Source organism: Symsagittifera roscoffensis, chromosome 6, assembly GCF_963678635.1.
Source record: "Symsagittifera roscoffensis chromosome 6, txSymRosc1.1, whole genome shotgun sequence".
Lineage (NCBI taxonomy): Eukaryota > Metazoa > Xenacoelomorpha > Acoela > Convolutidae > Symsagittifera > Symsagittifera roscoffensis.
The window spans coordinates 9,172,643-9,195,695 of NC_087067.1; the positions used below are offsets into that span (position 1 = coordinate 9,172,643).

The 23,053-nt window shown below is 33.3% G+C and overlaps 1 protein-coding gene across 1 annotated transcript in view; it reads right to left on the reverse strand.

Moving 5' to 3' along the window:
* Positions 1–9,386: 9,386 nt before the first annotated feature.
* The window catches only part of LOC134848013 (uncharacterized), a 35,291-nt gene continuing 21,624 nt past the window's right edge, over positions 9,387–23,053 (reverse strand). Inside the window, exons 10-12 of the mRNA XM_063865344.1 lie at positions 22,640–22,856; positions 22,151–22,374; positions 9,387–10,718 (exon numbers count right to left, since the gene is read on the reverse strand). Of these exons, the coding sequence (XP_063721414.1) occupies positions 10,674–10,718; positions 22,151–22,374; positions 22,640–22,856 (486 nt within the window). The 3' untranslated portion in view covers positions 9,387–10,673. The remainder of the gene's footprint in view (positions 10,719–22,150; positions 22,375–22,639; positions 22,857–23,053) is intronic.

Here is a 23,053-nt window from a genome sequence, read left to right on the forward strand (position 1 = left end):
ATATTTTGGCGTTAGTGTTTTACCCCAACGGTGTAGCTAAACAGATTTTCAGATTATGAACTATTAACAGTAGCAGTTTTTACCTTTCGATCTAAATCAATTACGGAACAAAGAATTACTTCAACGTTGTAGCATGTGTAGCATACAATGAGAAAAAGTAACTGTATCAACTCATGCAGATCTGAAAATTTGATCTATTGGCCCATTATACAACTTATCCCCCAAAAAGACTTCCCATTTTTCTTTTAGTCTAAAATCTTCCGGTTATTTTTTCAGTGAAATGGACCGAAAAGGACTGATGTCCGAAAATTATATTAACAATCACCATTTTGTATTAAACAATTCAGAAAGATTAAGCGTGAAAGATTAACTTCTTTCAGTTTCGGAAAATTCAAAAGATGTTGATTGGTTGACATTATTCGAGAATTCAGTCTTTTGGCTCTAAGATGAGTTCTTAGCCGTTCGCATTACTGTTTTTTACCTTTTTTTTAATTAAGCAAACATGTAGTATATGCACCTAGTCAGCGGGGAAAGGAGACCAACAGAATCATAAAATCAACAAATGAAATTGAAGATCAGTGTTTTAATTTATTTTTATTTGCTTATCTTTTAGCTGTTTTTTGGAAAGTTTAAACACAGGGGCGAAGCTGTACTTCGCAAACACTAGCGAAAAAACGCCACGTAGTTTTCGAAGGGGTCACAAAAATAAAATAAAATTCCTCAGCGGGAATTGAACCTCAGTCCTCGGACATTCAAGTTTTCCACTTGACAACACCTATTTGCCACCCCTATGAGTACCCAGACAGCACCCAACTACAGGGTTAAGAATTTCAAATTGAAAAAGTTGAGTTTTGTATTAAACAATTCAGAAAGATTAAGCGTGAAAGATTAACTTCTTTCAGTTTCGGAAAATTCAAAAGATGTTGATTAGTTGACATTATTCGAGAATTCAGTCTTTTGGCTCTAAGATGAGTTCTTAGCCGTTCGCATTACTGTTTTTTACCTTTTTTTTAATTAAGCAAACATGTAGTATATGCACCTAGTCAGCGGGGAAAGGAGACCAACAGAATCATAAAATCAACAAATGAAATTGAAGATCAGTGTTTTTATTTATTTTTATTTGCTTATCTTTTAGCTGTTTTTTGGAAAGTTTAAACACAGGGGCGAAGCTGTACTTCGCAAACACTAGCGAAAAAACGCCACGTAGTTTTCGAAGGGGTCACAAAAATAAAATAAAATTCCTCAGCGGGAATTGAACCTCAGTCCTCGGACATTCAAGTTTTCCACTTGACAGCTTACACAATCGTGCCGCTTACGCTTATAGAAAGCAGCAAAAGTGAGCTACTTGGAATATTTTCAAAAAACTAAAGGCAACCACACTAATTTTTATGTACTGCTGTCAGAAACAAATCAATTTCTTTGGTTCATTGAAAACGCACCAACTATGTTACCTTATTATTAATCAAATTACAACGCTAATACTATTAAAGAGCAACTCAGCCTCCTAATTGGAACGTGCCACCAAAGTATCACTAATATATTGGTTGAAAAAAGTAACATAGGCTACGTTTGCGTATAAGTGAAATGCCAGAATGCCTCTCGTCATCCACCTTCCTAGCGGTGAACGGAGACCATTTTTTCATGACGCTGAAAAAGTTTTTTGGAAAAGGAAACAACAGGAACTGATTTAATATTACACCTCAATCAGGTGGTAATATTCGCTTCAAATTTTGTGGAACATGCATCTATCAGAAAAAAAATCCTTCCAATCCCTTAGGGGAAACAGTTTCATCCTTCATAGTTTAACTAGCGTGTAACGCACCTCCGGTGCTTCGAATTTTTCACAACTCATGAAAAACCGCATATATTGGAAACCAGATCTGCAGGCTTTTTGTGTACTCTGACAGCACCCAATTACATGGTTGATAATTTCATATTTTTTTAAAAATTTTTTAAATTCCTATTCTCCGTCAAATCTCGAAAACGTCATATCTCGAAAAGTTCACATATTTGAGTGGACATTTTTGGAGGCCAGATGTACAACTCCTGGTAGTACCCTGGCAGCACCCAATTACAGGTTGGGATATTTAAATTTAGTGAATTTTTCTAAATCTAAGTTAACTAAAATCTTTCAAAAAATCATAAAAAACCCTATATCTCGAAAAACTCCCAGTATTTGAACAGTCATATTTAGAGGCAACACCTATTTGCCACCCCTATGAGTACCCAGACAGCACCCAACTACAGGGTTAAGAATTTCATATTGAAAAAGTTGAGTTTTCAGAAAAAACTTTGAAAAATCTTAAAAAGCGTCACATCTCAAAAACTACAAGGATTTGAGCAGTCATATTTGGAAGCAAGATTCGCAACACCTGAGAGTACCCTGACATCATCCAACAACAGGGTACGGAATTTCACAATTTGAAAACAAACATTTATTCAAATTTTTGAAAAAATCACAAAAAACGTCATATCTCGGAAACTACAAGGATTTGAGCACTTTTAACTGGAGACAAGGTTCGTAACCCCCTGAGAGTACTCTGATAGCCCCCAACTACAGGGTTGGGAATTTCAAATTTTTAGACAAAAATTAGATTAAGTTTTCTGAAAACTTCTTGAAAAATCACAAAAAACGTGATACCTCGGAAACTACAAGGATTTGAGCAGTCATAATTGGAGGCATGACTCGCAACCCCCTGAGAGTACTCTCACAGCCCCAAACTACAGGGTTGGGAATTTCAAATTTTGAAGAAAATATTAGGTTAAGTCTTTTGAAATATTTTTGAAAAATCACAAAAAACGTCATATCTGAAAAACTACAAGGATTTGAGCAGTCATATTTAGAATCAAGATTCGCAACCCCTGAGAGTACCCTGAAATTATCCAACTAAAGGGCAAGGAATTTCAAATTTTGAAAACAAATTATTCAAAAAATTATTCACATTTTTTGAAAACTTCTTGAAAAATCACAAAAAACGTGATACCTCGGAAACTACAAGGATTTGAGCAGTCATAATTGGAGGCATGACTCGCAACCCCCTGAGAGTACTCTCACGGCCCCCAGCTACAGGGTTGGGATTTTCAAATTTAGAAGATAAAAATTATGTTAAGGTTTTTAAAATATTTTTGAAAAATCACAAAAAACGTCATATCTCGAAAACTCTACGGATTTGAGCATTCACATCTAGAATCAAGATTCGCAACCCCTGAGAGTACCCTGGCATCATCCAACAACAGGGTACGGAATTTTACATTTTGAAAACAAAAACTTATTCAAGGATTTGAGCAGTTATAATTAGAGACAGGTGACATAAAAAAGTGAAAGTAAAGGTAAAAAAACATCTTATCTTTTTTCTTTTCCTATCTAAGATGTTAAAAAAAGATAGAAAAAAAAGATTTAAAAAAGATAGGAAAGAAGACAGAAATATGCAGAAAAAAAGACAAAGAAAAAGAAAGCAGGCTCGAAAAAATAAAAAAAAGATAGAAAAAAAGATCGAAAAAGAAGGCTCGAAAAAAGACAGAAAAAAAATTAAAACCCAGATAAAGAAAGATTGGAGACAACCGTTTGACACTAGTACTACTTTGAACTGAATCGTCGAAACCAAACTGAAAAGTAAAAAATTAGGAGACGGGTAGACAGACATAATCAAATTATTTTAAAAAGCAGGTATACAGAAAGACTTAATTTGGCCTCGAAAAAAATTACTGAAAAATTAGCGACAAAATTAGCGAGTTTTTTTTAACAGGGGGTCACGTTTATTTCTACTGACCTAGAAATCAGTTGCTTAATATGAAACTTTCGGATTAATTTGAAATTTTTGAATACTCAATTCTGATTGACTAAGGAGTTTTCCATCATAAGGGAGGCCAGCCTATTGATGTCCTGAGCTCAAACCTCAAAAAAAAAACATTTTACCTGTAATAATTTTTCTGAAAATTGTGGCGGTTTAAAGATTGCCTATTTGGCCAACTCAGAAAAATTAACGCGCGATATCTTTCGTGCTATCAACGCATGAGCGGCTATTTATTCTGTCTTAGATACTGTTCCAAATCGGATTGATCATGCTCTTTGGTTTATTTAATACTTTGCTAAAAGCAAATAAGACTGTTCGTATCTAGGGGCGAAGCCCTGAATGTTACTTCCGATTGCACTTCAAGATCAATTTAAAAATTTTTTGTTCGAAAAATTGACGAAAATATCGAAAGAAAAAAGTTTTTTTTTTCTGCAATTTATCCCCGCACACGCTCTTGTAAACTACAAAGTAATGTATTCAGCGTTTTGTATTCTAATAAAACAACAAAATGACTCGCCTCAATTCAATTTGAAACGCATTACTCAGCCGTTTACGCGTGTTTTAAGGACTCAATATATCGCGCGTTAATTATCACAAACTGGTCAAATTAGCAATTTCTAAGCCCCAAGACTTTACAAAAAAAATATTACAGGTGAAATATCTTTCGAATGATTCAAAAAATTGTCAAAAAAGCTTCGTTAAAAAGTCAAAAAATGACTGAATAAAAAACCACCCCAGGCATAAACTTGATTTTTTTTGCAGTTTCAGCAAGGTTATTAAATCGAACACTACTCCATAGACGTTAAAATATGGTCCGATTATTCAAGGCGTCACTCTGATACGCGTAGACTTGTTATCTTTGTCTGACGTAGTTAACATAGAGATAAAGAAACGAACGAAATAAACACTTTCGGAGAAAGGACGTCTCTAGACTACCATTAAAACTAATGCAATTAGTTAACTTAAGTGACTCGAGTGCTTAAAACCTACTAGCTTTAAAGAGGGTAGAATGATATTATGAAACAAAGAATTATTAAACGCCTACACATAATTGTTTTGTTTAGTGAAAAATCATTTAGCAAGCCCCTGTAAGCATTTTGAACTTGAAACATTTAAATAGTGCAATAATCATTTACAATTCCAGAATAATACATGATTTTTGTTTAACAAACTTTGGGGAGACAAGAATAAAAATCGAAAACTTTTTAAGTTCACATGTACCTACAAATTACGAAAAATCGAAAACATGTTAAGTTCATATGTACCTACAAACTATGAGTCAGAGAGCATGTGGTGATATCATATAGTCAAAACCATACCAAATTGTAACAGGCCAGCATCCAATCATCATACCATTCCATTTGTCATTACCCTTGCCAACATTAGCTCCAACGTTTATCTGCTATAAGTAGTTACGTCCTCTCATGGTCACAAACGAATTTTTCAATTATTATGATTTTTTTGTTTTAACCACGCGACAAGAAGTCACGAGAAGGAACTATTGATTAGCTAGTGTTTTTCCGCTCTATTTTAGGAACTTCAAAGAAAATTTAAAATAAGTCTATTAAGGAGGTGTGGTATCATATTAAGCCCATATTGGTTGCATACTGGATTCCAAAAGGATGTGTGCCCAGAAAAATGACTCGATATTTACAAATGACACTATGAGAGTAGTTTTAAAATGAAAACTCTCAATTTAATTAACCTTTGATTGACCCATTACAATAGCTATTTTAATGTCTCGTCTAACTAAATCTATCGCCCTTCACTAGGAAAACACAAAAAATAAAGTTTAAAACGATTTTTTTTTCTCGTTTGATTAATTTCTTTACTTCAAACATTGAGGTCTGAACATTCTATGCTATTTGCACAGCAAACGGCAATATCGTATTTCTATAATTTTTCATGGGCGTATTGCCTCATCTTTCAGAATTATTTTCACAAATGCAAGTAAAAATTCGTAGAAAGCAAACAATATTCTTAAAAGGAAAGCACAACATTCGAAATTGAAGGTCAAAAAAATTATGTCTAGGAAAACTATGTTCCTTTCACATGGTGTTCATTAACAGCCTTGAAAAATCACTGGGAATTCTTAACCAAGCGGCAACTAAGTTGAAAATATATTAGGGTCGACCGGCATTTATCAAAAAAAAATGTGGTCATCAAAAAATTTAAGCTACAAAGCTTTTATGCCAAATTTTAGGACTTTTTTCCTAAATTGAGCTCCCGCTTGTGCTAGTATGCAGCCTTCAAATAAAATCAGAGTAAATTGTCTTTAGTCAGATGCTTTTCAGTAGTTTAGAAACTAGATTAAAATAAAACTAAATTCATTCTGAAAACCAAACTCAATTTCAATCAAAACCTAACTAATTGCGGATTTAGGTGTTCCTGAACAAAACGGGTCAAAAATCTTCTTCAAATCGACTTCAATAGCTTTTTTGTTTAACTGCTTCAATAAATAACAGTTGCAAGTCAGTAAACAATTATTGCCGTAAAACATGTTTGATCTTTCGCCAAACAAATAAAGTTTAACTTTTCATCTTATTCTATTATAGCTACATCAACCACGATTCTTGACCCTCGTTGCATGAAAACACTGTGCATGTATTCACAATACAATATGGAAAAAATCACATTTTGATCCAAGCATAAACAAGTTTGCAATTCCAAAATTATCTTCTACGCTGAAAATTGGGTTACAGTTACAGTTCTCATTGTGTTCGATTTGGGCCAAATTGAGCTGGCTTTTGACAAAGTTCAAATTGATACAATCTTGCTCGACATTTAACTTCATGCTACAATTCGCATCAGTGCATGTAACATTTGAAGGACTTATTCCCAGCTTGAATTTTCTACATATCGGACAAAGTACAAAGTCGTCTGAAAATCGATTAGCTTGCTCAACGTTTGAATTCTCAAAATCTTCCAGACTTTCGAAGTAATTTTGCTCGACTTGCGATAGAATTTCCTGTTTCATTTCGTCAAAAACAGGAGCTAAATCATCGTATAAAAGTTCAAGTTCAAATTCATCCATGGAGGCAAACTTTTCTTGGTCTGCTAAAATCAAGTCACGAATGTTCAAACATGATTCATCGTTTTCGTCGTCGGAAAAATCGTCGTCTCCATTTAAGGTAATATTTCTACGAAGACTAGTCGAATTTAGTCTGTCTTCTTTGTAGCGAGTTAGCAATTCACTGCGCAGAGTTTTTCGGATTTTGTCAACCTTATCATTTGACTGTGCCTGAGACGGCTTCAAAAGAGCCCGCTTCATTATTCAGATTTCATAATTCCACTGAAATTTAGGATCATATTGTCATGATTATTAATGTGACTTTAAGACCAGAAAATAAAGGCATGTTAAAGGAAGCAATATAACATTTCGAAGTATTTACTTCAGAATACGGAAAAGTCCAACGACTTCACGTGATGTTATCTTCGCATGACGGAATTTGGCAATACTTTTCAACATATAACCCTGTTTTTTCAAAATTAATAATGAGCGAAAAAAAAAATAAAAACAAGAATTAAAAAAAACACTATTTACTTTTTTCCGCTCCCTGTTACATATGAAGTGCATCTTGACAATTCTGATTGCACGAGAATCAACTCTCACAGTGTAAACCTGTACAGAGTTCGTATTGAGCTGCGACTGACGATAATCCGAGGTTTTACACATCAGTCGTGAAGTATTTTACTGAGACGTGACGCATAATCATATCCAATGCCAGATATTGGATTTGCATAACGTGCGCCTGTTGGTTGAACACTGGTTTTTAGAGGTAATAATTTGTTTGACGGAGACGACTTGAATAAACGCATTAAAGCTCATCGACGCTGAAAAACTTTGATAAAAAACAACTTAAATCGAGAATGCAGAATTAAATGTATTTTTTTTTTGCGAGGCAAGAAGCTTTTGTTCGAGTTAAAACTGCAGCGCAGTCTAACATAAGACTATCCGTCAAGCTGAAAGTAAAGCTCGAACTTGGGCGTTATTCAAATTTTACTTCAAGGGAGTTGTCTGAGCTCAACTCTGAAAATGAGTTCGAAAAAAAATCGAAGGTCAAGATCACAATAGACAACCAATCGCCAAAAAAGCTTCAACACTTTAGGGGAAAAACGAAACTCTTTCGGTTAATTTTTTTCGGGAGTTGCAGGTTGCTTTGCAACTGGTTCAAAAAGCGATATGATATTTTCGATATTTGACAAAGAGGCCAAGTGGAGCTTAGCGCCACTTGCGATTCCACATTAGAATATCATAGCAAGCTAACAGACAGGAAAGGAGAGCCACTAAGAATAAAAAATCGAAAAAAAAACAACTTCAAAACGTTCCCAATGTTGTCTGGAAGGATGTCCTATTTGTGGAATACAAGTCTAGAAGCACAACCGACTGTGTTTAACGAACATTCAAAAAACATTATCCAGCGACAACTGAGCCGACAAAACTTAAGTTAACTCCCTTAAAACCGAAAACAAAATTGTTTTCATGAAACATTTTGAACCATATCTCTTGTAAGAGATCATAAAGGGCCGGAATCATAAAAAAAAGAAAATATACGAAGCCAACGCCGGTAAAAAATAACAATTGCTGGAGTAATCACAACACGAGGAGCAATTAAAATGACAATTGCACACATTAAAAAAAAACAATTCAAAGGTATGTCAACTAAGTCCAGACGGAATCACTACCAACTATATTTTTGCGCCAAACAGAGTCCATCATTTTCATCTCTTCGCTCTACATTCCCTTGAAAACCAAGAAAAGAATCAAACCATTCCAATTTTTTTGAGACAGTTTTTCAGAATTGTTTGATGCAGTCCGGATTATGAGTTAAAAAGATATATTATGATATATTACTCAATGTTTGATATAACTCAGTATGGGTCAAAATTACCCGAAGACGATTTTTCTTCCCACTGAATCATCAGAAACTCGACTTGAAAGTAGAAAAACAACACATTTTACAAAAAATAGCCAACAGACAGCTAGAAAACAGTAATTGAACGCAAGTAAACAGAAAAAAGTGTTCAATTTGCTCCATAAGTAAAATTTTCATACAACTGGGAAATCTGAACATTGAAATCCACTATCAAAACTATCTTTACAGTTTTTTATCGTGACCTTTGCACTTTTGCTGTTCGATAGTGGAGTTTGCCTTCCTGGAGTTTGAAAAATATCAAACCAAATCAGCAAGACTTATATAAGAGTCTTCACTACGTTTATTACTCTTAAAAAATATGGTCTTAAAACTTTTTGAACTTGAATAACAAGTTAAGATTCATAAATTTTTCACCCAATTCGAGCGCCTTTTCAGGCGCCTTTAGAAAAATTGTAGAGTCCGTCACCAAAATGAATATCTCAAAATAGTACAATGGGAGGACCCTTTGTGTCGGCAGGGGGTCGAATACCTGAGGGGGGGGGGGGGAGGCGTCCGCCCTGCTCCCCCCCCCCCTAAATCCACCTCTGAGTAAGACACTTCGCTTTCTACATTTTTTTTTCTCTGCGCTATGCAGAATTCGAAATTAAATCCACGAAACTGATTCACGGGTTACTGTAATTGTGATCTAGGCAAAAACTTTTTTTCTTTCTAAAACTGAAATTAAAGGATTCTATTCCTTCAGCACTATAACAGAATCAACAACTAAATCGTGAGCACCTTACGAAAACAAGATTCAAAATTCTACATTTATGTATTGGAGAAATCTGCGGATAAATCGGAAGTGAACCAAATTGCAATTAACTAGGCTACGAGAGATATAACGATAAAACGATAAAACGGCACTAATTGCAGCGCCATCGATTACTTGGAAGAAATGGTCCAAACTCTAACGAGTTCTGTCAGCATTGTATTCACAAAATAAATTCAAGACAAAATAATTTCCAGGTAATACTTTAGCAAAAAAAACACAGAAGACCTTATTTTCAGGGTTCATTTTACGCAAAAGATTATCTAAATTTGATCTCGAGTTTTAAAAAGTTAACATGAGCAAGGCCAACTATATGATTTTTTTTGCAAATGTAGTAACACATCCCTCTTGAACATTTAGTATAATTTTTGCTAATATAATTAATATGTCAAAATAAGGCAGATAAAATAGCATTGGTAGCAATGGCATGAACTACTTTTGTGCCATGGGTGATCAAAAGCATCTTTGAGTAAACAAATAAGCTAAACAAATGGTAGTTTAGTGGAAAGCGTCCTTGAAGCACCGAAATTGAAAGTAGCCTGTACAAACTTCGATATGGGCGAAATGAAAAAACTTGGTCATAAACATGCATCGCACAGCACTCAAAATCCCCAGTCGAGCCTATTCAGCGACAATGTTTTTAAAAAATAATAATAATTCATATGACTCTAGTTGTATAAAATGACCTGGATATGTTATGCATTCAATGTGTTCAACCACACTCCGATTATAATTTGTGTTACATTGAAAACAACGCGTTAATTAAGTATTGAGTTAATTTGTTCAAATTCAAAATTGTAAGCAAAAAACATCAACCATAAATTTAGCCATAACTAAATTTGCCAAGTTTTCACTAAAAATATGGGTTGCTATAGAGTGGTTTTAGTAATTTTGCGTTGCTTTTAAAAACAAAACTAGCACTGTGTTTGAAAAACCTTTCAAACCAATTACCTATTCCATGTTACAAAAACGAGCATCATGCATTCATTCAGTTTCTATCATAGGAAGACATCTGAGAAATAATTGCAAAGTTAAACAGTCACTTATTGTACAAAATTAGAAGAAATTACTTTCCTGTTTGTGAGCAGAAAAGACGACATTCTGAGCAAGTTATAACACTGGTTACTTTTAAAAGTATTTTACAAATGGTAAAGGCACAAATGCGAGGTCAGAATTCAATCCACAGTCTCTGTTCTAGTTTTCGTCCGATGTGTTTTGCTGGTCCGAGAAAACGGATTCCTGAAAATCAAATTAAATAATGAGCATCGTGGTTACCACTTTGTAAGTAGCTCTAAAATAAGAAATTTTAGCCTACAAAAAATTCAAAGAATTCATGTATAAAATTCGTGAAACCCAAAATATGTCACAGCGGGTACTTACAATGAACAAAAACCTAGCAGCCAAATACAGTTTGGATTTTGATGTATTAAAAACTGAATTACACCTTAAAACACCAAAATAACATTAATTCAATAAACTCTTATAATTGGTAACTAGCTGGCGGATTTCTCTAACAAAACATAGCTAATCGAAGATTGGAAAAGAGTAATGAACGCAAGTAAACTTGCAAAAAATCTCAACTTTCGAATTCCAAAGAAAAAAATAGATGCCTTTACAATTTATGATCGGCGCTTTTTCCATAATATGAATCCAACGAGAGAAAACTGAACCAATAGATAAAGTTTTATTTTGCAGGAAATCAAAAATTAAATTCCTTGTTTCGAAACTAGATATCATTCAAGTTTTTTTCGCGTCATTTCCACGTTCGTATTTCGAGAGCGCTATTTACGTCACTTTTAGCAGATGAATTTCAATTGAACTCAAAAAGTACATATATACCTAAATGCATCAAAATGTATGAACGCGCACATCTGTAGTTATTACAGACTTTTAGGACTTTTCCTGAAAAAAAATCAACAAAAAATCAGCAAGAACTGTATAAGAGTATAAGACCTGTAAACTTTAAACCTCCCAATCACGCTATTCAAGCTATGAAATTTATGAAACAATTCCGCAAAAAATTCAAGTTTTTATAAGCAAGCTATTCAAGCTAAAAAAAACTGCGAAACATGCAAAGGTTAAGTTTATTCAAACAAATTATTGAGTACTGAAACTGCGGAACTGTTTCGAGTTTCAATTTTTTTATAGCCTGAACCATTCGCAAATAGCTTCGAGCAGGCTATTCGAGATGATTTCATAGTTTGAATTGATTGGCGAAGAATTTAAATTTTTGAGCAGTCAGGTGATAAATGAAATTTAGACATATTTCAAGTTGATTCAGAGTTTAAATTGGTCCGCAAAAAGTTCAGGTTCCTTGAAGCAAGCTAGTGAGCAACGAAACGTTTCAAGTTGTTTTTAAAGCTCGAATGAATTTGCTAAGTTTTTAACTTTTTTCCAGCAGGCTCTTGAGAAATAAAACGTCCATTTACAAAATCTCAAATTCAAGTTCAGCTTGGTATTTCATTCGAACACCTTGGTAAAAGCAAAATTGTGGTCGGAACATTCTGTGCTACTTGTACATCAACCAGCTATCTTTGTTTAAATTTGTATTCCTAGTTTAAAAAAACTGTGTTTCAAAGAAAAATATATTTCACTTAGTCTCTTTGGAGGAATTTTTTACACAGAGGCCAAGTTGCACTTCGCATACACAAGCAAAAACATGACCGATAACGCTACTGGAAAAAAAACAGAATAAGTAAAACTTTGAGTCTACAAAATTTCTTAGTGACTCACTAGCAGTACCAGTCAATTTGAAAAAAAAGAGAAATTAACCAACTAATATGCCTCAATTTATAGAGCAGTCTATGGAGCAGTAAAAAGATGAAAATTAAATGTAATAAAAATAAAATGAATTTTTTTTCGATATTTTATGTGAAAACAATCCCCCCCCCCCCCCCCCCCCCACATGCCATATCAAGTACAAAGTGATAAATTTCCTTCCTAGTAAGAAATCAATTATGGCAAATAAGCTTCCTTCAATCAATTTGGAACGATTTCTATGACGGATTAAATATCCAGCTTACGCGTTAATAGCGCGAAATATATCGCGCACTAATTGTCCCAAATTGGCCAAAATGGCAATTTTTAAAACCCCATAACTTTACAAAAAATGATGTACAACATCTCGTCAAAAATGGCTAGTTAAAAAATCGAAATTTGTCTGAAGAAAAAAAAACACCCGAACACAAATATTCGGAGCAATAAAAGTCTGCGTTAAAATCCTTAGCATTGGCTGTACTTAATAGCTGGTTAGTTATCAAAATCAACACTTTCAAAATGAACACATTTTATTTCAACAATATTTGCGTCGCAACAATATTAGGCGTCGCAACAATGTTAGCGACTTAGGTCGGAAAAAAGATAGTTCATACTATAACACAAGCATTGCTTGTGTAATAGTAGTCTGTGTTGACATCCTTAGCATTGGCAGTACTTAATAGCTGGATCAAAATGAAAACTTTCAAAATGAACACAGTTTGTCGCAACAAGTGCATCGCAACAATATTTGCGACTTAGGTTGGAACAAAAAGAAAGTTCAATATTATAACACAGCTTTCCTTGTGAAATGATGAACACTTTTTCTAAATTGGATCTTTAGGAAATTTAAAAGCAAAGCGTGGAAAAAAAAACGAAATTTCAGACCAGACCCTTCCCTGAAAACAAAACGACTCAAGCCCTAAATAAGTGAGAAATATTTATGTGAAATACATCAACCGAAAGAATTAAAGAAAAAAAACACTCAAAATAATTTTTGATATATAAAATTTTTTGGAGTGGATTCGACAGTTGCATCACTATTCCAACGATCACTTGCTGATAAAGTAAGTAACAGGCAACAAAAAAAACGCTTTAATTGAGGAAGAGAATTGCAGAACGAGGAAATAAAAAAAAGTTGAATGAAATCTTGAATTATTTTTTTCAACATTCCATTTTTGAAGAAAAAATACATGACGTTAAAACTGACAAATAAATGATTTTCAAAAATTATTATGATTGCCAATTTTTCTAAATTTATCCTTGTTGAACAAACCTTTGACATCCTTAGCATTGGCTGTACTTAATAGCTAGATCAAAATGATCACTTTCAAAATGAACACACTTTGTCAACATCGCAACAATATTTGCGACTTAGGTCGGAAAAAAAGAAATTTCAATATTATAACACAGCTTTGCTTGTGTAATGATGAACACTTTTTCTAAATTGGATCTTTAGGAAATTTAAAAGCAAAGCGTGGAGAAAAACGAAATAAACAAAAATTTCAGACCCTTCCCCGAAAAAAAACGACTCAAGCCCTCAATAAGTGAGAAATATTTATACGAAATGCATCAACCGAAAGAATTAAAGAAAAAAAACAATCAAAATAATTTTTGATTAATAAAAATTTTTGGAGTGGATTCGAAAGTTGCACCACTATTCCAACGATCACTTGCTGATAAAGTAAGTAACAGGCAACAAAAAATGCGCTTTAATTGAGGAAGAGAATTGCAGAACGAGGTTAAAAAAAAGTTGAATGAAATCTTAAATTATTTTTTTCAACATTCCATTTTCGAACAAAAAATACATGACGTTAAAACTGACAAATAAATGATTTTCAAAAATTATTATGATTGCCAATTTTTCTAAATTTATCCTTGTTGAACAAACCTTTGACATCCTTAGCATTGGCTGTACTTAATAGCTAGATCAAAATGAACCCTATCAAAATGCACACATCTTGTCGCAACAATTGCATCGCAACAATATTTGCGACTTAGGTCGGAAAAAAAAGAAAGTTCATACTATAACACAAGCATTGCCTGTGTAATAATAGTCTGTATTGACATCCTTAGCATTGGCAGTACTTAATAGCTGGATCAAAATGAACACTTTCAAAATGAACACATTTTGTCAACATCGCAACAATATTTGCGACTTAGGTCGGAAAAAAAGATAGTTCATACTATAACACAAGCATTGCCTGTGTAATAATAGTCTGTGTTGACATCCTTAGCATTGGTAGTACTTAATAGCTGGATCAAAATAAACACTTTCAAAATGAACACATTTTGTCAACATCGCAACAATATTTGCGACTTAGGTCGGAAAAAAAGATAGTTCATACTATAACACAAGCATTGCTTGTGTAATAATAGTCTGTGTTGACATCCTTAGCATTCGCAGTACTTAATAGCTGGATCAAAATGAACACATGGATGAACACATTTTGTCGCAACAAGTGCATCGCAACAATATTTGCGACTTAGGTTGGAACAAAAAGAAAGGTCAATAATGTAACACAGCTTTGCTTGTGTAATGATGAACACTTTTTCTAAATTGGATCTTTAGGAAATTTAAAAGCAAAGCGTGGAAAAAAAAATTTCAGACCAGACCCTTCCCTGAAAACAAAACGACTCAAGCCCTAAAAAAGTGAGAAATATTCATGCGAAACACATCAACAGAAAGAATTAAAGAAAAAAAACAATCAAAATAATTTTTGATATATAAAATTTATTGGAGTGGATTCGAAAGTTGCACCACTATTCCAACGATCACTTGCTGATAAAGTAAGTAACAGGCAACAAAAAAAGCGCTTTAATTGTGGAAGAGAATTGCAGAACGAGGAAATAAAAAAAAGTTGAATGAAATCTTAAATTATTTTTTTCAACATTCCATTTTCGAACAAAAAATAAATGACGTTTAAACTGACAAATAAATGATTTTCAAAAATTATTATGATTGCCAATTTTTCTAAATTTATCCTTGTTGAACAAACCTTTGACATCCTTAGCATTGGCTGTACTTAATAGCTAGATCAAAATGAACCCTATCAAAATGAACACATCTTGTCGCAACAATTGCATCGCAACAATATTTCCGACTTAGGTCGAAAAAAAAAGATAGTTCATACTATAACACAAGCATTGCCAGTGTAATAATAGTCTGTGTTTACATCCTTAGCATTGGCTGTACTTAATAGCTAGATCAAAATGAACACTTTTCGTCGCAACAATTGCATCGCAACAATATTTGCGACTTAGGTAAAAAAAAACAGTTCATATTATAACACAAGCATTGCATGTGTAATAATAGTCTGTGTTGACATCCTTAGCATTGGCTGTACTTTATAGCTGGATCAAAATAAACACTTCCAAAATGAACACATTTTGTCAACATCGCAACAATATTAGCGACTTAGGTCGGAAAAAAGATAGTTCATACTATAACACAAGCATTGCTTGTGTAATAATAGTCTGTGTTGACATCCTTAGCATTGGCAGTACTTAATAGCTGGATCAAAATGAACACTTTCAAAATGAACACATTTTGTCGCAACAAGTGCATCGCAACAATATTTGCGACTTAGCTTGGAACAAAAAGAAAGTTCAATATTATAACACAGCTTTGCTTGTGTAATGATGAACACTTTTTCTAAATTGGATCTTTAGGAAATTTAAAAGCAAAGCGTGGAGAAAAACGAAATAAACAAAAATTTCAGACCCTTCCCCGAAAAAAAACGACTCAAGCCCTCAATAAGTGAGAAATATTTATACGAAATACATCAACCGAAATTATTAAAGAAAAAAACAATCAAAATAATTTTTGATATATAAAACTTTTTGGAGTGGATTCGAAAGTTGCACCACTATTCCAACGATCACATGCTGATATAGTAAGTAACAGGCAACAAAAAATGCGCTTTAATTGAGGAAAAGAATTGCAGAGCGAGGAAATAAAAAAAATTGAATGAAATCGTAGATTATTTTTTTCAACATTCCATTTTCGAAGAAAAAATACATGACGTTAAAACTGACAAATAAATGATTTTCAAAAATTATTATGATTGCCAATTTTACTAAATTTATCCTGGTTGAACAAACCTTTGACATCCTTAGCATTGGCTGTACTTAATAGCTAGATCAAATTGAACACTATCAAAATGAACACATTTTGTCGCAACAATTGCATCGCAACAATATTTGCAACTTAGGTAAAAAAAATAGTTCACATTATAACACAAGCATTGCTTGTGTAATAAGAGTCTGTGTTGACATCTTTAGCATTGGCTGTAGCTAATAAAAATGAACACATTTTGTCGCAACAATTGCATCGCAACAATATTTGCGACTTAGGTAAAAAAAAAATAGTTCGCATTATAACACAAGCATTGCTTGTGTAATAATAGTCTGTGTTGACATCTTTAGCATTGGCTATACCTAATAGCTGGATCAAAATAAACACTTTCAAAATGAACACAGTTTGTCGCAACAAGTGCATCGCAACAATATTTGCGACTTAGGTTGGAACAAAAAGAAAGTTCAATATTATAACACAGCTTTCCTTGTGAAATGATGAACACTTTTTCTAAATTGGATCTTTAGGAAATTTAAAAGCAAAGCGTGGAAAAAAAACGAAATTTCAGACCAGACCCTTCCCTGAAAACAAAACGACTCAAGCCCTAAATAAGTGAGAAATATTTATGTGAAATACATCAACCGAAAGAATTAAAGAAAAAAAAACACTCAAAATAATTTTTGATATATAAAATTTTTTGGAGTGGATTCGACAGTTGCATCACTATTCCAACGATCACTTGCTGATAAAGTTAAGTAACAGGCAACAAAAAAAGCGCTTTAATTGAGGAAGAGAATTGCAGAACGAGGAAATAAAAAAAAGTTGAATGAAATCTTGAATTATTTTTTTCAACATTCCATTTTTGAAGAAAAAATACATGACGTTAAAACTGACAAATAAATGATTTTCAAAAATTATTATGATTGCCAATTTTTCTAAATTTATCCTTGTTGAACAAACCTTTGACATCCTTAGCATTGGCTGTACTTAATAGCTAGATCAAAATGATCACTTTCAAAATGAACACACTTTGTCAACATCGCAACAATATTTGCGACTTAGGTCGGAAAAAAAGAAATTTCAATATTATAACACAGCTTTGCTTGTGTAATGATGAACACTTTTTCTAAATTGGATCTTTAGGAAATTTAAAAGCAAAGCGTGGAAAAAAAAGAAGTAAACGAAATTTCAGAACAGACACTTCCCTGAAAACAAAACGACTCAAGCCCTGAATAAGTGAGAAATATTTATGCGAAATGCATCAACCGAAAGAATTAAAGAAAAAAAACAATCAAAATAATTTTTGATTAATAAAAATTTTTGGAGTGGATTCGAAAGTTGCACCACTATTCCAACGATCACTTGCTGATAAAGTAAGTAACAGGCAACAAAAAATGCGCTTTAATTGAGGAAGAGAATTGCAGAACGAGGTTAAAAAAAAGTTGAATGAAATCTTAAATTATTTTTTTCAACATTCCATTTTCGAACAAAAAATACATGACGTTAAAACTGACAAATAAATGATTTTCAAAAATTATTATGATTGCCAATTTTTCTAAATTTATCCTTGTTGAACAAACCTTTGACATCCTTAGCATTGGCTGTACTTAATAGCTAGATCAAAATGAACCCTATCAAAATGCACACATCTTGTCGCAACAATTGCATCGCAACAATATTTGCGACTTAGGTCGGAAAAAAAAGAAAGTTCATACTATAACACAAGCATTGCCTGTGTAATAATAGTCTGTATTGACATCCTTAGCATTGGCAGTACTTAATAGCTGGATCAAAATGAACACTTTCAAAATGAACACATTTTGTCAACATCGCAACAATATTTGCGACTTAGGTCGGAAAAAAAGATAGTTCATACTATAACACAAGCATTGCCTGTGTAATAATAGTCTGTGTTGACATCCTTAGCATTGGTAGTACTTAATAGCTGGATCAAAATAAACACTTTCAAAATGAACACATTTTGTCAACATCGCAACAATATTTGCGACTTAGGTCGGAAAAAAAGATAGTTCATACTATAACACAAGCATTGCTTGTGTAATAATAGTCTGTGTTGACATCCTTAGCATTCGCAGTACTTAATAGCTGGATCAAAATGAACACATGGATGAACACATTTTGTCGCAACAAGTGCATCGCAACAATATTTGCGACTTAGGTTGGAACAAAAAGAAAGGTCAATAATGTAACACAGCTTTGCTTGTGTAATGATGAACACTTTTTCTAAATTGGATCTTTAGGAAATTTAAAAGCAAAGCGTGGAAAAAAAAATTTCAGACCAGACCCTTCCCTGAAAACAAAACGACTCAAGCCCTAAAAAAGTGAGAAATATTCATGCGAAACACATCAACAGAAAGAATTAAAGAAAAAAAACAATCAAAATAATTTTTGATATATAAAATTTATTGGAGTGGATTCGAAAGTTGCACCACTATTCCAACGATCACTTGCTGATAAAGTAAGTAACAAGCAACAAAAAAGCGCTTTAATTGTGGAAGAGAATTGCAGAACGAGGAAATAAAAAAAAGTTGAATGAAATCTTAAATTATTTTTTTCAACATTCCATTTTCGAACAAAAAATAAATGACGTTTAAACTGACAAATAAATGATTTTCAAAAATTATTATGATTGCCAATTTTTCTAAATTTATCCTTGTTGAACAAACCTTTGACATCCTTAGCATTGGCTGTACTTAATAGCTAGATCAAAATGAACCCTATCAAAATGAACACATCTTGTCGCAACAATTGCATCGCAACAATATTTCCGACTTAGGTCGGAAAAAAAAGATAGTTCATACTATAACACAAGCATTGCCAGTGTAATAATAGTCTGTGTTTACATCCTTAGCATTGGCTGTACTTAATAGCTAGATCAAAATGAACACTTTTCGTCGCAACAATTGCATCGCAACAATATTTGCGACTTAGGTCAAAAAAAACAGTTCATATTATAACACAAGCATTGCATGTGTAATAATAGTCTGTGTTGACATCCTTAGCATTGGCTGTACTTTATAGCTGGATCAAAATAAACACTTCCAAAATTAACACATTTTGTCAACATCGCAACAATATTTGCGACTTAGGTCGGAAAAAAGATAGTTCATACTATAACACAAGCATTGCTTGTGTAATAATAGTCTGTGTTGACATCCTTAGCATTGGCAGTACTTAATAGCTGGATCAAAATGAACACTTTCAAAATGAACACATTTTGTCGCAACAAGTGCATCGCAACAATATTTGCGACTTAGCTTGGAACAAAAAGAAAGTTCAATATTATAACACAGCTTTGCTTGTGTAATGATGAACACTTTTTCTAAATTGGATCTTTAGGAAATTTAAAAGCAAAGCGTGGAGAAAAACGAAATAAACAAAAATTTCAGACCCTTCCCCGAAAAAAAACGACTCAAGCCCTCAATAAGTGAGAAATATTTATACGAAATACATCAACCGAAATTATTAAAGAAAAAAACAATCAAAATAATTTTTGATATATAAAACTTTTTGGAGTGGATTCGAAAGTTGCACCACTATTCCAACGATCACATGCTGATATAGTAAGTAACAGGCAACAAAAAATGCGCTTTAATTGAGGAAAAGAATTGCAGAGCGAGGAAATAAAAAAAATTGAATGAAATCGTAGATTATTTTTTTCAACATTCCATTTTCGAAGAAAAAATACATGACGTTAAAACTGACAAATAAATGATTTTCAAAAATTATTATGATTGCCAATTTTACTAAATTTATCCTGGTTGAACAAACCTTTGACATCCTTAGCATTGGCTGTACTTAATAGCTAGATCAAATTGAACACTATCAAAATGAACACATTTTGTCGCAACAATTGCATCGCAACAATATTTGCAACTTAGGTAAAAAAAATAGTTCACATTATAACACAAGCATTGCTTGTGTAATAAGAGTCTGTGTTGACATCTTTAGCATTGGCTGTACCTAATAAAAATGAACACATTTTGTCGCAACAATTGCATCGCAACAATATTTGCGACTTAGGTAAAAAAAAAAATAGTTCGCATTATAACACAAGCATTGCTTGTGTAATAATAGTCTGTGTTGACATCTTTAGCATTGGCTATACCTAATAGCTGGATCAAAATAAACACTTTCAAAATGAACACAGTTTGTCGCAACAAGTGCATCGCAACAATATTTGCGACTTAGGTTGGAACAAAAAGAAAGTTCAATATTATAACACAGCTTTCCTTGTGAAATGATGAACACTTTTTCTAAATTGGATCTTTAGGAAATTTAAAAGCAAAGCGTGGAAAAAAAAGAAATAAACGAAATTTCAGACCAGACCCTTCCCTGAAAACAAAACGACTCAAGCCCTAAATAAGTGAGAAATATTTATGTGAAATACATCAACCGAAAGAATTAAAGAAAAAAAACAATCAAAATAATTTTTGATATATAAAATTTTTTGGAGTGGATTCGAAAGTTGCACCACTATTCCAACGATCACTTGCTGATAAAGTAAGTAACAGGCAACAAAAAATGCGCTTTAATTGTGGAAGAGAATTGCAGAACGAGGAAATAAAAAAAAGTTGAATGAAATCTTAGATTATTTTTTCAACATTCCAAACCAAAGTCCGTTTTTGAAACAAGACGAAATGCACGTTTTTCGGTGACTTTACACTCTTACTGTTCGATAGAACAGTGATAATTTAAATTTTCCTGACAAAGGGAAAACAATTTGAAAATTCAAACGTTTTTATTGAAATTGAGTTGACTAGACGAAAAATGAAGAGAACAAAAGTTGTCAACCAATAATTTACCTTTAAAATGGGTCAATTTGGCTTTTGTTTAATTAACCAAGAAATACGCTGAAACTACAAAGTTAATGGACGAAAAAAATTTATAAAAATGCCTTCTACACAGCCCAACAAAATTCCAGAAGAGTAGCAAAGATTTTGATTTCTATATAGTAAACATGACCTTTTTGGCTATCAACCGAAAATAAAATATATTCTCTTAAACCTATTTTTGGAAAATTTTGTTTCTAGAACTTTGATCTGTGTAAGAGGCTTTCTGTTGATATAACTTTTTCATACATTAATTTGGTAGTTTCAGCGTAATTTTTGATTAATTAAAAAAGCCAAAACGACTCACTTTTGCGGTAGAATTTTGGTAAAGAACTCCGAAAAAAATTGCACCATATTAATTCTGGTTAAATCCTCGGCAACTTCATTTTTTTTCTTTTCATTTTTGTCTAATCTTAACCCAATTCGAGCAAAACGGGTTTGAATTTTCCAATGTTGTTTGTTGTGTCCGGGTTATTTAAATCAGCACTGTAGAAATTGACTTCAAAAGTCAAACCGCGAAAAATTAAATTTAAAGGCGAACAAATTTTCCTTAAAAAATTATCAAGACGCTTATACGTCACACTCATTTCGTTCTGTAACATTTTAAAAACTCAGGCTATTTGAAATACACAAACTGATGTGGTTGACCCGGCGAGCGACATCAGTAGGCACAAATAGCACAAGAACAACCCCCTCTTCGTTTGTGAGAGCGCAAAAAGCAAACAGATTTAGAACAATAATTGGACGAATTTCAAAACCAAAACATTACTTGATGAAAAAATGAAATCATTGAAATAAAGAAACATTACAAATAATGAACTCGGTGAACAAAAACAAATACTTTTATATTAATTTCTAATTTCTGACCCAACTTGGACAATTTTTTACGCTGAAACTAAGCTCCACCGACTCGTGACTCGAGCTTTTTATGTTCGTGAATCATGATTTTATTTTTACTAATTGAGACTAATCAAAATGAGACTTACATATCCACCTGCACCTTCCACGCGGTCTCTGAAATTTTCGCTGATGTACAAGAATACATTGGCGGCCAGACGCGTTAAGGGATCGTCTGAGTGTTCAACAACTCCTCGAATGACGGTAAGAAAAAGCGTGAACAGCCTCTGCGTGGAGGGCACTGCGAGACTGTTGTTGTTGGAGTCATTGAGCCTCGGTCCAGAGGAAGAGGATGGCTGCGCAGTGGAGCTTCCTTTAAAGTTCGCAATAATTCACACTTAGATTTAGACCCAGTATTATGTCAAAAATTCAGCTGATTGTTTCAAACAAAAGTCATTTACTTTTAAAAAAAATTCTGCGCAAGTTTAAAATAACCAAAAAAATGTTCCATAAGCACTAATTACCGATAACAAACCAGCATAACGGTTTTGGTTCCACACCTTTGCATTCATTTGGTAAAGAAATGAGCAAACCTAAAAGGGCTGTTACAGATTCTAATATAAATATAGATGATCTACCTGCTTCACTCCAATTAGGCGAAACCATAGTTTGGCACGAGGATGGCGAAGCAGTTGACGTAGAAGGCGTCATGGGACCACCGGCAGCGCCGTCTTGCATCAACTGTTGTTGTTGTCGACTAGGGCTTCGTCCCAGAATGGCGTTTATGATTTCTGAGAACTCAGAGTATCCACTATCCACAAGACGGGAGTACAAACTCGGCTCGCTAGGATTCAACTGAAGAAAAAAAAACAATGACATAAAAAGCGTACACGGCTTTTGTACAATCATCGCAGAACATTCTTATCACAGTAATCATTGCGAAAAAAGCAATACGGCCTTTTATGAAAAAAAAAACAAAGCCGTTTTTTCCGGACAAGAATGGTATTTAAATTAAGCTTTAAGACACAAAGGCGAAGCTTCGCTTCGCAAAC